The 13,383-nt window shown below is 59.8% G+C and overlaps 1 protein-coding gene across 2 annotated transcripts; it reads left to right on the forward strand.

The window, feature by feature from the left end:
• The first annotated feature begins 701 nt into the window (after window positions 1–701).
• Window positions 702–13,159, forward strand: DBNL (drebrin like). 2 transcript variants are annotated; one of them, XM_051640672.1, is made up of 14 exons: window positions 702–815; window positions 1,425–1,480; window positions 3,653–3,765; window positions 4,117–4,191; window positions 4,286–4,432; window positions 5,213–5,290; window positions 5,538–5,632; window positions 6,719–6,776; window positions 7,331–7,393; window positions 7,502–7,604; window positions 8,860–9,003; window positions 10,111–10,238; window positions 11,140–11,245; window positions 12,395–13,159. In XM_051640672.1, exons 1-14 carry the CDS (start codon window positions 733–735, stop codon window positions 12,529–12,531), a joined length of 1,386 nt encoding a protein of 461 aa, XP_051496632.1. In that variant the 5' UTR covers window positions 702–732; the 3' UTR covers window positions 12,532–13,159. The 2 variants fall into 2 exon arrangements, with proteins under 2 accessions (XP_051496632.1, XP_051496633.1); XM_051640673.1 differs by having other exon boundaries at window positions 5,541–5,632.
• The last annotated feature ends 224 nt before the right edge of the window (window positions 13,160–13,383 follow it).

Below are 13,383 nucleotides of genomic sequence, written 5' to 3' on the forward strand. Positions count from 1 at the left end.
ATCTCTCGTGTCCCACGGGCACTGCTGGGGGGGGACGACGACGACGAGCTGCCCCCCCCGAATTTGCAGAGTACATGGCAGGTCCTCAGCTCTCGGCTCCAAACAGGGAAACTAAGGCAGAGAGACAGGGGAGGGGCGCGGGGGGGGTCAGAGCAGGGCACGGCAGGAGTGGAGGTCCCATCTGGGGGGGGATGAGATGGAGCTGTTTGTGTCCCCCCTCCACGGGAACATTCTCCACTTGTGCCCCTCCCCACTGGCACCCGTCCCCCCTGCCCCACTGAGGGCACCCCCAGCCTTGTGCCGTCCCCACAGCTGGCATCCCCCCACCCGTGCCCCCGTCCCGCACACACAGGGAGGGGGCACAGGGGCGGCTCCCCCATCTCACACCCCAGCACAGCCCCCCCCGCGGCCGAACGGGGCGGGGCCTGGACAGAAAAAGGCGGGGCGAGCCGGTCCTGGGGGCGGGGCTTACGCACAGGGGGCGGGGCTTATCCACCCAGGGCGCGTGGCGGCGGCTGAGGCGCTGAGGGCCGGGCCCAAGAGTGGCGGTGGGCGGGGCTTGGATATATGGGCGGGGTCTAGTCTGGTGGGCGGGGCCTGGCGCGGTGTCGTGAAGGGGCCGGGCTGGAGCCCGTAGCGGCGGGGGGCGGGGCCTGTTCAGGGGGCGGGGTCTGTGGGGGCGGGCCCTGCGCAGGGGGCGGGGCCTGCGCCGAGCGGAGCGCGCGCGCTGTCATGGCGCTGAACCTCAGCAAGAACGGGCGGGCGCTGCAAGAGGCCTACGGGCGGGTGGTGGCTGCGGGGAGCCCCACCGACTGGTGAGGGGCGGGGAGCCGGGAACGGGGGGACTGGGGGGCGGGGGAGGCGGGCAGGGGAAGGGAGGGGCCGAGCGGGGTGGGTGGAGGGGGCGAGAGGGGGGGAGGGAGCTGGGGGTGCATAAGGGGGGATGTGAGGGGGGGAGGGAGGTGGAGGGTGCCAGGGAGGGAGGTTGTGGGGTGTATAGGGGGGCTGAGAGGTGTGTAGGGGGTATATGGGGTGTCTGGGGGGGATGTAGGGGGATGTAGATGCCTGGGGGGGGTGAGGGAAGATCTGGGGCTGTGGGGGTGGGAAGGGTCTGTCAGAGGTTGTGGGGGTGTTGAAGGGGAGTGTGAAGGATGGAATGAGGATGTGAGTGGAGTGGAGGTGGGCTCTGTGGGTGGGGTCTGGGGGGTGGGATGTATGGAGATCTGGGGGGCTGTAGGGTGTGTAGGGGAGATCAGAGGTGTCAGGGAGGCTGTGAGGTGTCTGGGGACTCAGGGCTGTCTGAGGGGGATCAGGAGGTACCTGGGCTGAGGGGCAGGAAGTGTGTGGGAGCTGCTGGGGGTGGTGGGGGGTTGGGTTTGGGGTGAGTGGTGGAACAGCCCCTCCCTTCCCCTCCTTGGCTTTAGGGCTCTGTTCACCTACGAGGGCAACAGCAACGACCTGCGTGTGGCCGGCTCAGGAGGTGAGCACCTTGGGGACCCCACCACCCCGGGTTCTTTGGGGACTGATCCCCTGCAAATACTTGCTGGCTCCGGGGCAGGGGGCACTGGCATCCAGGCATGATTCCAGGGGATGGTGTTTTCCTCCCTCATTCAAGGGGGATTTTGGTTTTTAACCCCCTGAGCCTGCTCTGCCCCCCCAGGGGGTGTGATGAGATGAGAGTGGGTGGGGGTGTTAGTGCTGATTCTGAGCAAGGGAAATGGAGAAGAGCTTTGGTGGCAGCAGTAGAGGCACCCACAGGGGCTTCTCCTTTCTCTTCCTTCTGCTTTTCTGAAGGACCCAAAATGCAGCCCTGAAGTGTCTCAAATCCTGGAGAGGTGAAGGAAGGATACAAAACCCATGGGTCTTCTGGCTGATGGTTCCATCCATCTCCTCTTTCTTTCCTTCCCTGCTTTCTGGGACTGGTTTTTACCCCCATTGCCATGTAAACTTTTCCCTACAGGTAGAGACCCAGACAGGTTGCCCTGGATTTGCACCCTCCTCCCTTGGTGTCCTCCCATCCCATTAAACCTTCAGCCCCACCATCCCCCCAGCTTCACCCTTCCAGCCCTTCCACTTTCCTGCCTGGCTCAGGAGCCAATTTTCAAGCTGGATCATTAATATTTAATAGCCACTAATATTTAAATATTATTCAAGCACTGCCGGGAGTTGGTGGTAACCAGGGTTGTGTCCAGGGCTTGGTGGTGACCAGGAGATGGTTGTTCAGCTTTCCAGCAGCTGGACAAAGCAAAGGAGGAATATTGTGGTCTGAGGGAACTTTTTTGGAAGTGAGAGCACATGTTGGTATGGTTTTTCCTACCTTTCCTGGCACATCTCTGTGGGAAAAGCTGCTCCTCAGCACACACCACCAAGCCCTGTGCTGGGTGTTTTCCTGGGTGCTGGGGTGGACTCCCACCTGCCCCCAACCTCAGATCCCACCTGAGACCTGCCCGAGGAGCCCCAGGGGTTTAACACCAGCGGGAGGTTCCTCCTGCCCAACTTCCAACTTGAGTTCTTCTCCACTTCCCTCTGGTGGGGCCAAGCTCAGGCAGTGGGACAGGAACACAGTACAGCAGGTTCCTCCACTGCTTCTCGTGGAACCCTTTGGGTTGAAAAAGACCTTTGAGATCATGGAGTCCACCTGTTCACTCAGAACTGCCCAGTCCCCACCAGCCCATGTCCCTCAGCACCATCTCCAGGGCTTGGAAACCCCTCCAGGGATGGGGACTCCCCCCCTGCCCTGGGCAGCCTGGGCCAGGCCCTGACAACCCTTTCCATGGAGAAACTGTTCCCAAGATCCAACCTGAACCTCCCCTGGGCAACCTGAGGCTGTTTCCTCTGTCCCATCACTTGTTCCTGGGGAGCAGAGCCCGACCCCCCCTGGCTCCAACCTCCCCTCAGGCAGTTGCAGAGCAGAAGGTCTCCCCTCAGCCTCCTTCTCTCCAGGCTGGACACCCCCAGCTCCCTCAGCTGCTCCTCACAAGTTCTCCGGACCCTTCTCCTTGTGCTCCAGACCCTTCCCAGCTCCATTGCCCTTCTCTGGACACACTCCAGCCCCTCAGTGTCCTCCTTGTCATGAGGGATGTTCTTGGGACCTCTTGAGCTGTATTTCAGTGGTGAGAGGTGCCAGCTGGAGACCTTGCAATAGCTTTGGTGGAGCAACCCCTGGGCAGGGTTCCCAGCTGCTCACTCTGGTTCCAACCTCTGATCACTTAGTGGCCTGTGAGCACCTCCTTGCCCTTCTCCATTGTCACTTTACAGACCCAGGATCACAGTATCGTTCTGGTTGGAAAAAACCTTCAAGATCATCAAGTCCAACCACCACCCTAACTCTGCCACATCCACCACTAAACCCTGTCCCCTGGCACCACATCTGTCTTTAGATGTCTCCAGGGATGGTGGATCTTCCCATATGTGGAGTTGGGCTTGTGACAGAGAAGGTGTGAGGAAGAGGAGCTCCAGCTGAGGATGAGGACATGGGTGGGAAGGGTCTGAGGCTCATGGGCAGGTCACAGAAGGACCAGTGCAAACATGAGGAGTCCTCTTGGTGTGGGACAGCTCCAGAAATGATGCCCAGGAGGCTGCAGGTGCAGCTGTTTCCATCCCATGTTGGTCACTGGGGTGTCCCCAACTTCTCTTTCCTCTCCTGGGGCAGATGGTGGTCTGGAGGAGATGGTGGAGGAGCTCAACAGTGGGAAGGTGATGTATGCCTTCTGCAGGGTGAAGGACCCCAACTCTGGCCTGCCCAAATACGTCCTTGTCAACTGGGTGAGTAGGGGACATCAGTGTCCATGGAATCCTCCCTTGGGTTCTCCTGCCAGTCATGCTTGAGGAGTGATACTGAGGAAGCTCCAACCCCACCACTGGGATAGCCTAGACCCCTGGACATGGGCTATGGGGGGGATTCATGTCCCCATGGTGTCTCCTTGGCCATGTAGCTCACCCAGCTGGCTGCAATGGACACCTCTGAACCCATATGGGATGGGTTGAACGACGGGTTTGAGGGTCAGCAGGAGCCTGGAGCCCTCATCGTGTGGTTGTGTCCCTCATTGAGGTCCTGCTGCCACCAAAGCAGCCTGGGATGGAGCTCTGGGGTGAGCTGGTGGTTTCTCTTTGCAGACTGGTGAAGGTGTTAACGATGTGCGGAAAGGAGCCTGCGCCAACCACGTCAGCACCGTGGCCAACTTCCTCAAGGTCTGGTCTTCTTCCTGGGTCCTCCTGGTGGGCCCTGGGTCTGGGACATGGTGGTAGGGACTCTCTGACCCCTGTCCTGCTTCTCCCTGGTCAGGGGGCCCATGTCACCATCAACGCTCGGGCTGAGGAGGATGTGGAGCCTGAGCTCATTATGGAGAAAGTTGCCAAGGCCTCAGGGGCCAACTACAATTTCCACAAGGAGAGCAGCAAGTTCCAGGACTTGGGCCCCCAGGCTCCTGTGGTGAGTTGGCTCTGTCAGGGCAGGGGGGGTTTCTGGACAGGGGCAGGGTCTGGGACCCTCATCCTCATGCCCCTCAGGGGCTTTGCTGGGCTGGTGCCAGGGTCCCACCTGTCCTGACCACCTCTGCTCCGGCCTGGGCTCTGCAGTGATGCTATTTTTGCTTCAGCCAAGAGGAGAACTAGGCTTAAACTGTCTGGTTTTTCTGGAATCATGGAATGGTTTGGGTTGGAAAAGACCTCCACGATCACCAAGTCCACCCTTTCACCCTCCACTGTCCAGTCCCCACCAGCCCATGTCCCTCAGCACCATCCATATGGCTTGGAAACCCCTCCAGGGATGGGGACTCCCCCCCCTGCCCTGGGCAGCCTGGGCCAGGCCCTGACAACCCTTTCCATGGAGAAACTGTTCCCAAGATCCAACCTGAACCTCCCTGCCCAACTTCTGACCCTTCTGGCCCTTCTCCAGAGTCTGGGACAAAGCTTCATGTTATGGTGACTTCTAAAAAGCCACTGCTTGTGCTGGACCTGCTGGTTTTGCTGTTCTGTCACATGACAAAGTGGTTGGTTGGTTTGTTTTGAATTCTTCATGTTAAGTATCTTCCATTGCCCCTTCCAGCCCCGGCCGTGTGGGGCTGAGTCAATGTGGGGTGCATAGGGGGTCCAGCTGGTCCCATGGCATCTGGAAGAAGCTTCCAGAAACCCACGAGGACACATTTCTGTAGACAAATGCAACTGATTGTGATGGCCACCACTGACATGTGCCACCTCCTGTCCCCCCCAGGGCTCCGTCTACCAGAAGACGAACGCGATGTCGGAAATCAAGAGGGTCAATAAAGATCATTTCTGGGCCAAAGCTGAGGTGGGTTTTGCTGCTTCTACTCAGCAGCCACATAAGAGGGGGGTGAAACCTTGGGATCCAGCAGGGGCCCCAAACCCCAGCTCTGCCACCCCAGCCCCACCAGCCTCTGGCAGCACTGGGGGTTCCTCTGGGCTGGGGGGGAGTTCCCTCTGGCTGGGGGGGTTCCCTCTGGGCTGGGGGGGTTCCCTCTGGGCTGGGGGGGTTCCTCCAAGCTGGGGTTTCCCAGCACTGGTGCTCATCCCCCCAGAAGGACGAGGAGAACCGGCGGCTGGAGGAGCGGCGCCGGGCGGCAGGACGGGAGCAGCTCTGCAGAGCCAGAGCCTGTGAGATGGAAGCCCAGAAGTGAGTCCCTGGGCAGGGGTCGTTCCCCTGCTTGAGCCCACCCCCCTCCCTGGCATCCCTTGGCCCAATTCTCCATGTCCTCCTCACCAGCTCCAACCTGCTGTCCCCCGAGGGTGGTTTCTCCAGTCATGTCCCCACTGCTGCCATCCCAGGGAAGCTCCATGAGGTGGCACTCAAGGAAAGACTGTCCTTAGGGTGGGTTCAGCCTGTGCCACCCAGACCTCTGTCTGCCTCTGGAAATGGGCTGTGTTTGCCTTCCCAGAGCTGTGGTTGAGGTTTGGACCAGCTGGGCTGGTGAGCTCCTTCATCTGGTGTCCTCCAGGGATGGGGCGAGCATCTCAGAATGATGTAAAGGTTTGGGTTGGAAAAGGCCTGTGAGATGAGAGAGTCATCAAATCTCAGACTGGTTTGGCTTAGAAGGGATCTTAAAAATCATCTAGATCCAACCCCCTGCCTGGGCAGGGACACCTCCCACCAGCCCAGGTTGCTCCAAGCACCATCCAACCTGCCCTTCAACACTGCCAGGGATGGGGCAGCCACAGCTTCCCTGGGCAACCTGGGCCAGGGTCTCACCACCCTCACAGCAAAGAATTTTCTCCTCATCTCCAACCTCAATCTCCCTCTTCCAGTTTCAATCCACCCCCCCTCATCCCATCCCTCCCTGCCCTTGTCCCAAGTCCCTCCTCAGCTTTCCTGGAGCCCCTCCAGGCACTGGAAGGTGCTCTAAGTTCTCCCTGGAGCCTTCTCTTCTCCAGGCTGAACACCCCAACTCTCCCAGCCTGGCTCCAGAGCAGAGCTGCTCCAGCCCTCCCATCATGTCCATGGCCTCCTCTGGACTTACTCCAACAGCTCACAGATCATGGAGTCTACCCATTCACCCAGCACTGCCCAGTCCCCACCAACCCATGTCCCACAGCTTGGAAACCCCTCCAGGGATGGGGACTCCACCACCATCTTCTCCCCTTCCAAACCAGCTTGGCCACTTGTCCAGCACCACCCATGGGTCTCCCTTCTGGGGTCCCAGAGCAGCCTAACCCCCTCATCCTGCCCCTTTGTTCACCCCCCGTTTGTCCCTTCTCACTGCAGGAGTCTCCAGCAGCAGCAGGAGGCTGAGGACAAGAGCAAGCAGCAGCAGCAGCATTGGGTGAGTTCCTGGGCTGCCCCCAGTGGCAGGAGGCCAGGGTGCTGAGGGGCAGGGGCTGGAGGGTGAGGGGGAGCACCCCGGGGGTCCCTGGACACTGCCATGATGGGTGGGGGGACAGGCTTTGGCAGGAGAGGTGCTGCAGATGGCTTCTCCAGGTCTCTTGCTCCAGCCTCGATTTCCTTCGGCTTCCATGTCCTTGAATCTGCTCCAGCCCCTGGGAAAAGTGGAGTTTAATGTTTCTGGGAAGGAGCCTAAGGGCACTGGAGGAAACCAAGCCCAGCAAAGCTCCAGCTCCTCCTTCCCAGCTCCAGGGGGTCTCCTGCCCATTCACCCTCCATCCCTGTGTTTGTTCTTTGGGTCCTTCCCTCCAGTCCTGGGGAATGGGTGGGGACAGAGGGGGATGGGGAGTGAAGGGGGGGGGATGGGGAGGGGGCTGGAGGGTGGATGGGGAGGGAGCTGAGGGGGCTGGAGAGTGGATGGGGAGGGGGCTGGGGGCGCTGGAGGGTGGATGGGGAGGGGGCCTGGCCATGGCAATCACCCCTGTGCCTCTCAAGGCCCACGTGGAGCCCGGGCAGCCGAGGGGCTTCAAGAGGAGCGAGTCGGTGGAGAAAGCCCAGGTAGGGCCCAGGGGGGGTCCTGGGGCTCAGCCCCCCAGCCAGGGCAGCCCTGGGGGTGCTGCCCCCCACCCAGGCTGTGACAGGGCTGGGGGCTCTTGGCCTTGGCAGGAGGCTGCTGCCCTGGTGGCCCAGCGAGCTGTCAATCCCCGGGACATCTTCAAACAGAAGGAGAAGTCGGGGACAACGGGAACAGGGACGGGGTCCCAGCCAGGTATGGGCAGCATGGCCAGGTCCCCACCCCCACGGGGGGTGCTCCTGATCCGGGGGGCACCTTTTTTTTGGGGGGTGCACCCCCCTGAGGCCACAGGTCCTGCTGAGCATGGGCAGCTGGTCACACCCCTCAAGGTGGCTGAGGCTGCTCCAGGCTGTAGCCACCAAGAGAGAGGATTTCCATGCCGGGAACTCGAGTCTGGAAGCTGAAATTCCATTTTTTAAACGAAAAATTGTGTCTCTTCGTGGCAAGGAAGGGGCCATTCCCCCCACCCACCAGCACTGCCATAAATCCCACCTCTTTTTCCACCCCTGCTGAGCTAAGGGCAGCACATCCCCTTTGGAAGGGACTGGCCTGATCTGTGGGACAGAAACCAAGAAGCTGGGAAATCCCAAGCCAAGAAAGTCACCAGGAACATGGGATGTCCCTGTGGGAGTGTCCTCAGCTCAACCCCCTTGACAATTAATTACCCCCTCCAATTAATATGGATTAAGCATTTTAATTTTGCCATCAGAGGCATTGGTGGGACAGGATGAGATCCCAGGGGGAAATCTGTGTCCTGCTGCTGAACCATCTGGGGGGAGGGTGATTCCTGGTGAGGGGGAATAATCCTGAGGGATGGAACCTGTGGTTGGGGGCAGGGAGCAACTCCTGGTGCTCATTCCCCAAGTCTTGGTGCTTATTCCCTGAGTCCTAGGTGCTTGTTGCCGAGTCCTAGTGCCTGTTCCGAGTGTCCTGGTGCTCATTCCCTGAGTCTTGGTGGTCATTCCCTGACTCCTGCTGCTCATTCCTTCAGCAGGGCCAGGCTGGGATCTCTCTTTGCTTGTTGCTTGAGATGTGAAGATAAGGAGACTGGGGCAGAGTCACCTCCTGGCCAAGGGAACTGGTTTCCCACTCTGGAAGAAACCAGTTTGGACCCTGCTCCCAGTTCCTGCTCCTGGCTGTGGAGTTCAGGCCACTCCCACAGGGAGCCTGGAGAGGAGGACCTGGCTGTTGGTGTCCCTTCCTCCCTCAAAATTACGTCGATTTTTTAAATTTTACTGGCTTGGCTGTGGTTCCTGCTCCAACCAGTCCACAAACTTGTTTCTCACCACGGGGCTTAGAGCTGGGAAATCCTGCTTAGGAGGAGAACCCATCAGTGTGGCTTCTGGAGCAGCAAAGCACCCAGCATCACCCTTGAGTGACCAACTCCTGGGAGGCCCGTGGGGCTGGAGCCTGGAAATCTCCATCCCTGCCTGTCCCACTGCTTTTCCAGGCAAACTCTGCAGCCCGTTCCTGCAGCAGGAGCAGGTGAACTCCGTGCCCAGCCCTGTCTCTCCTGCCCAGGATGCCCCCCAGGGGTCCTTTGCCCCTTCCTCTGCCTGGGCAACACCCCCAGCCTCGCCAGGATCTGCAGCAGGTTGGTGTCTTTGCCACCTCCCCTGACCAAAACTTCTCACCTCTAGGTCCCCAAAATGGGGCATGTTGAGGCCAGGCTCCCAGTTCTCATTGGGTTTCCCACTCCTTGGCAGAACCTAAGTGGATCTTTAGGGCAGAAACCTGCAGGTTGGGGGGGCTCCAGGGGCCTGGGGAAGAGTTCAAGCTGCCAAGGTCAGAGTTCTGGAATGGGTTGGGTTGGAAGGGACCTTCAAGATCGTCCAGTCCCAACTCCTGCATGGGCAGGGACACCTCCCACCAGCCCAGGTTGCTCCAAGCATCATCCAACGTGCCCTTCAACACTGCCAGGGATGGGGCAGCCACAGCTTCCCTGGGCAACCTGGGCCAGGGTCTCCCCACCCTCACAGCCAACAATTCCCTCCTCATCTCCAACCTCCATCTCCCTCTCCCAGTTTTCATCCATCCCCCTCATCCCATCCCTCCCTGCCCTTGTCCCAAGCCCCTCCCCAGCTTTCCTGGAGCCCCTTCAGGCACTGGAAGCTGCTCTAAGGTCTCCCTGAAGCCTTCTCTTCTCCAGGCTGAACACCCCAACTCTCCCAGCCTGTCTCCAGAGCAGAGCTGCTCCAGCCCTCCCAGCATCTCCGTGACTCCTCTGATCCCTTGTTTCCTTCTCAGATGTGTTGGCAATGGGGACAAGCTGGGGGGTCAGATAAGCTGGGGACAGGGATGAGTTGGAGACAGGGACAAGCTGGGGACAGGGATGAGCTGGGGACAGGGACGAGCTTGGCGGTCCCCAGGCTGCTGTCACCACTAGATGCTGCTCTCAGCCAGGGTCTCTGGTCCAGCCCTTCCCATGGGCTTGGTGCTCTCCAGGAGGAGTATCTTGGACGTGGCTGATCTGGAGCAACCTCCTTCCTCCCCTTGGGGCTCCCAGGCCTCCCCCTTGTCCTTCCCGTCCTCCCTCACCCCATGGCTGGGCTGGACCCCTCCCCTCTGGACAGGACAGGACAGGACACCCAGGGACACCCAGGAGTCTGGTGGCACCTTCAGCCTGAAGCAGAACGAGGGAACAGGGAGAGGTTTGGGTAACAGGAATCATTCTGATGGGTCCTGCATGTTTCCTCTGCAGGACAGACCTCGGAGTACAGTTCTGGGGCCTCAAGGTACTATTCCAGCCTCCCAGCTTCCCATGGGGAAAAGGCGAATCTGTACGAGGAGCCACCAGAGCCCTTGGCCATCTATGAAGAACCTCCTCAGGTTGGTCCATGGGGAAGATGGAGGACACTGGGCCCAGGGACTGCTTGGGATCCTCGTGCTGGGGGAGCCCCCAGTCCCCCTGCGGCACCTGGAGACACTGCCCTGTCTCTGGAGGCCTGGGGGGGGTGGAGGGGAGCAAGGATGAGGGACCTTCTTCAAAACCTCCTCACCAGAGCATTTCTCCTCCTGCTTTGCATGCCCAAAGCCTGGTGATTCATGGTATGACCCTCAGATTCTCTGGTGGCTGATGGCAAGGTTGTGTCGTGCTTCCCTTGGAGACGTAGGGACACTCTGGTTTCCTCTCCTCTCTGCTCATCCGTCTTCTGTGCTGCCTCCTCCCCACTCCAAAACCAGGGTTTCAACCACACTTCATTGTCTGGTTCCTGGATTCTCTGGGAAGCACCCAGCTGATTTGAAGGAGCTGGGATGGGCTGAGCCATCACCACAGCTTTTTGGAACAAAGGAGTAAAAATGAGCCACCTCAGGACCCAAAATACCAGTGGGAGAGACATGCCTGGTTCTGGTAGTGATGACCCCCAGAGCCCGTGGTTTTACTCCACAGAGGTCATCCTCCTGCCCATGGTGGGGCTGATCTGAATCCCACTGGTCTCCATCCCACTCATCTTCTACCCCAATTCCCAGGCAATTAAGGGGGGTTTTGGGAAACAGAACCATCAAATGGTTTGGAAAGGACCTTAAAGCCCATCCAGTCCCACACTCCTGCATGGGCAGGGACACCTCCCGCCACCCAGGCTGCTCCAAGCCCCATCCAACCTGCCCTTCAACACTGCCAGGGATGGGGCAGCCACAGCTTCCCTGGGTAGCCTGGGCCAGTGTCTCACAAACCCTCATGGTAAACAATTTCTCCCTAATCCTTTTCCTACCTATCTCCTTCTTGAAGGAACACGCTGACAATGCCAAATACAACTATGCAGTTGAGTACCAGGGACCACCAGAGCTGGTGGGGAAGGGGCTCTGTGCCCGGGCACTCTATGACTACCAGGCAGGTAAGACCCAAGGAGCTCCAGCTTTCCCTCCAGACTGGGTTTACTGGGCCAAATCTGGTCCCAGAAAGCATGGTCCATCACACCAGGCAATCCCAGTTTGGCTTGGAGGGACCTTAAAGCCCATCCAGTCCCACCCCCTGCATGGGCAGGGACACCTCCCACCAGCCCAGGCTGCTCCAAGCCCCATCCAACCTGCCCTTCAACACTGCCAGGGATGGGGCAGCCACAGCTTCCCTGGGCAACCTCGGCCAGAGGTTGACTATCACAAAATGGTTTGGGTTGGAAAAGACCTCCACAATCACCAAGTCCACCTGTTCACCCAGCACTGCCCAGTCCCCACCAGCCCGTGTCCCTCAGCACCATCTCCAGGGCTTGGAAACCCCTCCAGGGATGGGGACTCCCCCCTGCCCTGGGCAGCCTGGGCCAGGCCCTGACAACCCTTTCCATGGAGAAACTGTTCCCAAGATCCAACCTGAACCTCCCCTGGGCAACCTGAGGCCGGTTCCTCTTGTCCCATCGCTTGTTCCTGGGGAGCAGAGCCCGACCCCCCCTGGCTCCAACCTCCTCTCAGGCAGTGGCAGAGCAGAAGGTCTCCCCTCAGCCTCCTCCTCTCCAGGCTGGACACCTGCAACTCCCTCAGCTGCTCTTCACAAATTCTCCAAACCTTTCTCCTTGTGCTCAAGCCCCTTCTCTGGACACGCTGGAGCCCTCCATGTGTCCAGACCCTCCATGTCCCTTTTCTGACCCAAAACTGACCCCAGGATTCCAGGTGCCCCCTCACCAGTGCCCAGCACAGGGGGATGATCCTGCCCTGCTCCTGCTGGCCACACTGCTGCTGACACCAGCCAGGGTGCTGGTGGCCTTCCTGGCCACCTGGGCACACACTGGCTCATGTTCAGCTGCTGTGACCAGCACCCCCAGGTCCTTTTCCCCCGGGGCACTTTCAAGCTGCTCTTCCCCAAGCCTGGAGTGTTGCCTGGGGTTGGTGTGACCCAAGTGCAGGACCCAGCACTGAGCCTGGTTGCACCTCATGCAGTTGCCCTGCAGCCATGGATCCATGTCTCCCTGCTTGGGGTCCCAGTATCTCCTGGTGGTGCTGGAGGGGTTCAGGTTGGGTTTAACCCCCTCTCTCCCTCTACCTCCTTCCAGCTGATGCCACCGAGATCTCCTTCGATCCCGAGAACATCATCACCAACGTCGAGATGATCGACGAGGGCTGGTGGCGCGGCTACGGCCCCGACGGCCACTTTGGCATGTTCCCGGCCAACTATGTGGAACTGATCTAGTGAGGGCCTGGAGGGGGCTGCTCCAGCCCCCGGGACCACTGCCCCGACCCTGCCCACTTCTTCCCCATCGCGGGCAGCTTTTCTTTCTTCTTTATTCTGGTTATCTTTTGTCCTCCAAGCCAAGTGCCATTGCCCGGCTCCCTCGGCACCAGCTCCTGTCCCCCATCCCTGGGGAGGGGACAAAATCCCACTGTCCTCCCCCCACTCGCCTTCAGAGCCTGGATTCTCCTCCAGGGAAAAGGAGGGTGGTGGGGTGACAAATCGAGGTGACAGATCCCTCACAGGACATGTTCAGGGGACACATTCCCTCTTCTAACCTCCTGGCTACCACAGAGAAACCACTTGCCCCATTTGGCCTCACCAGGTTGATCTGAGCATCCTGGGGGTGGGCAACATCACCCAACCAGCCCCCTCCCAAGCACCCCCCGTGTCCCCACCATGGGGCTTCACTCTGCCCTCCCTCCCATTCAAACCAGGGTTGAAACCTTGGGGTGGTGGGAGGTGGAGCAAGTGGCTTGGGGTTGTGGTTTTTTTTTTTTTAGCAAAATAACCCCCAAATAAACCTGGGAGTGTGGGACTCCCCCCCCATCACCCCAAATTCACTGTGAACAAAGAAGAGCCCAACCCCCTTCCCCTCTTGTTGAGTTTCTCCCCTTGGGGTCGTTTTAGGAGGAGGTTGGGGATGCTGGGGGGGATTCCCAGCCTGACCACCCCTCCCATGGGTGCTGGGCGGGCTGTGGCAGCTCCTCTGAGCCCCTCGCTGGGGGTTCCGTGGGTTCCTCGCCCCCCCCCCCCCGCCCCCGACTACCCCCCTCAGCAATAATAAAAGGGCTGTACTGGGAGTGGGGGGCT

The sequence above is a fragment of the Apus apus genome, chromosome 26, assembly GCF_020740795.1.
Source record: "Apus apus isolate bApuApu2 chromosome 26, bApuApu2.pri.cur, whole genome shotgun sequence".
Lineage (NCBI taxonomy): Eukaryota > Metazoa > Chordata > Aves > Apodiformes > Apodidae > Apus > Apus apus.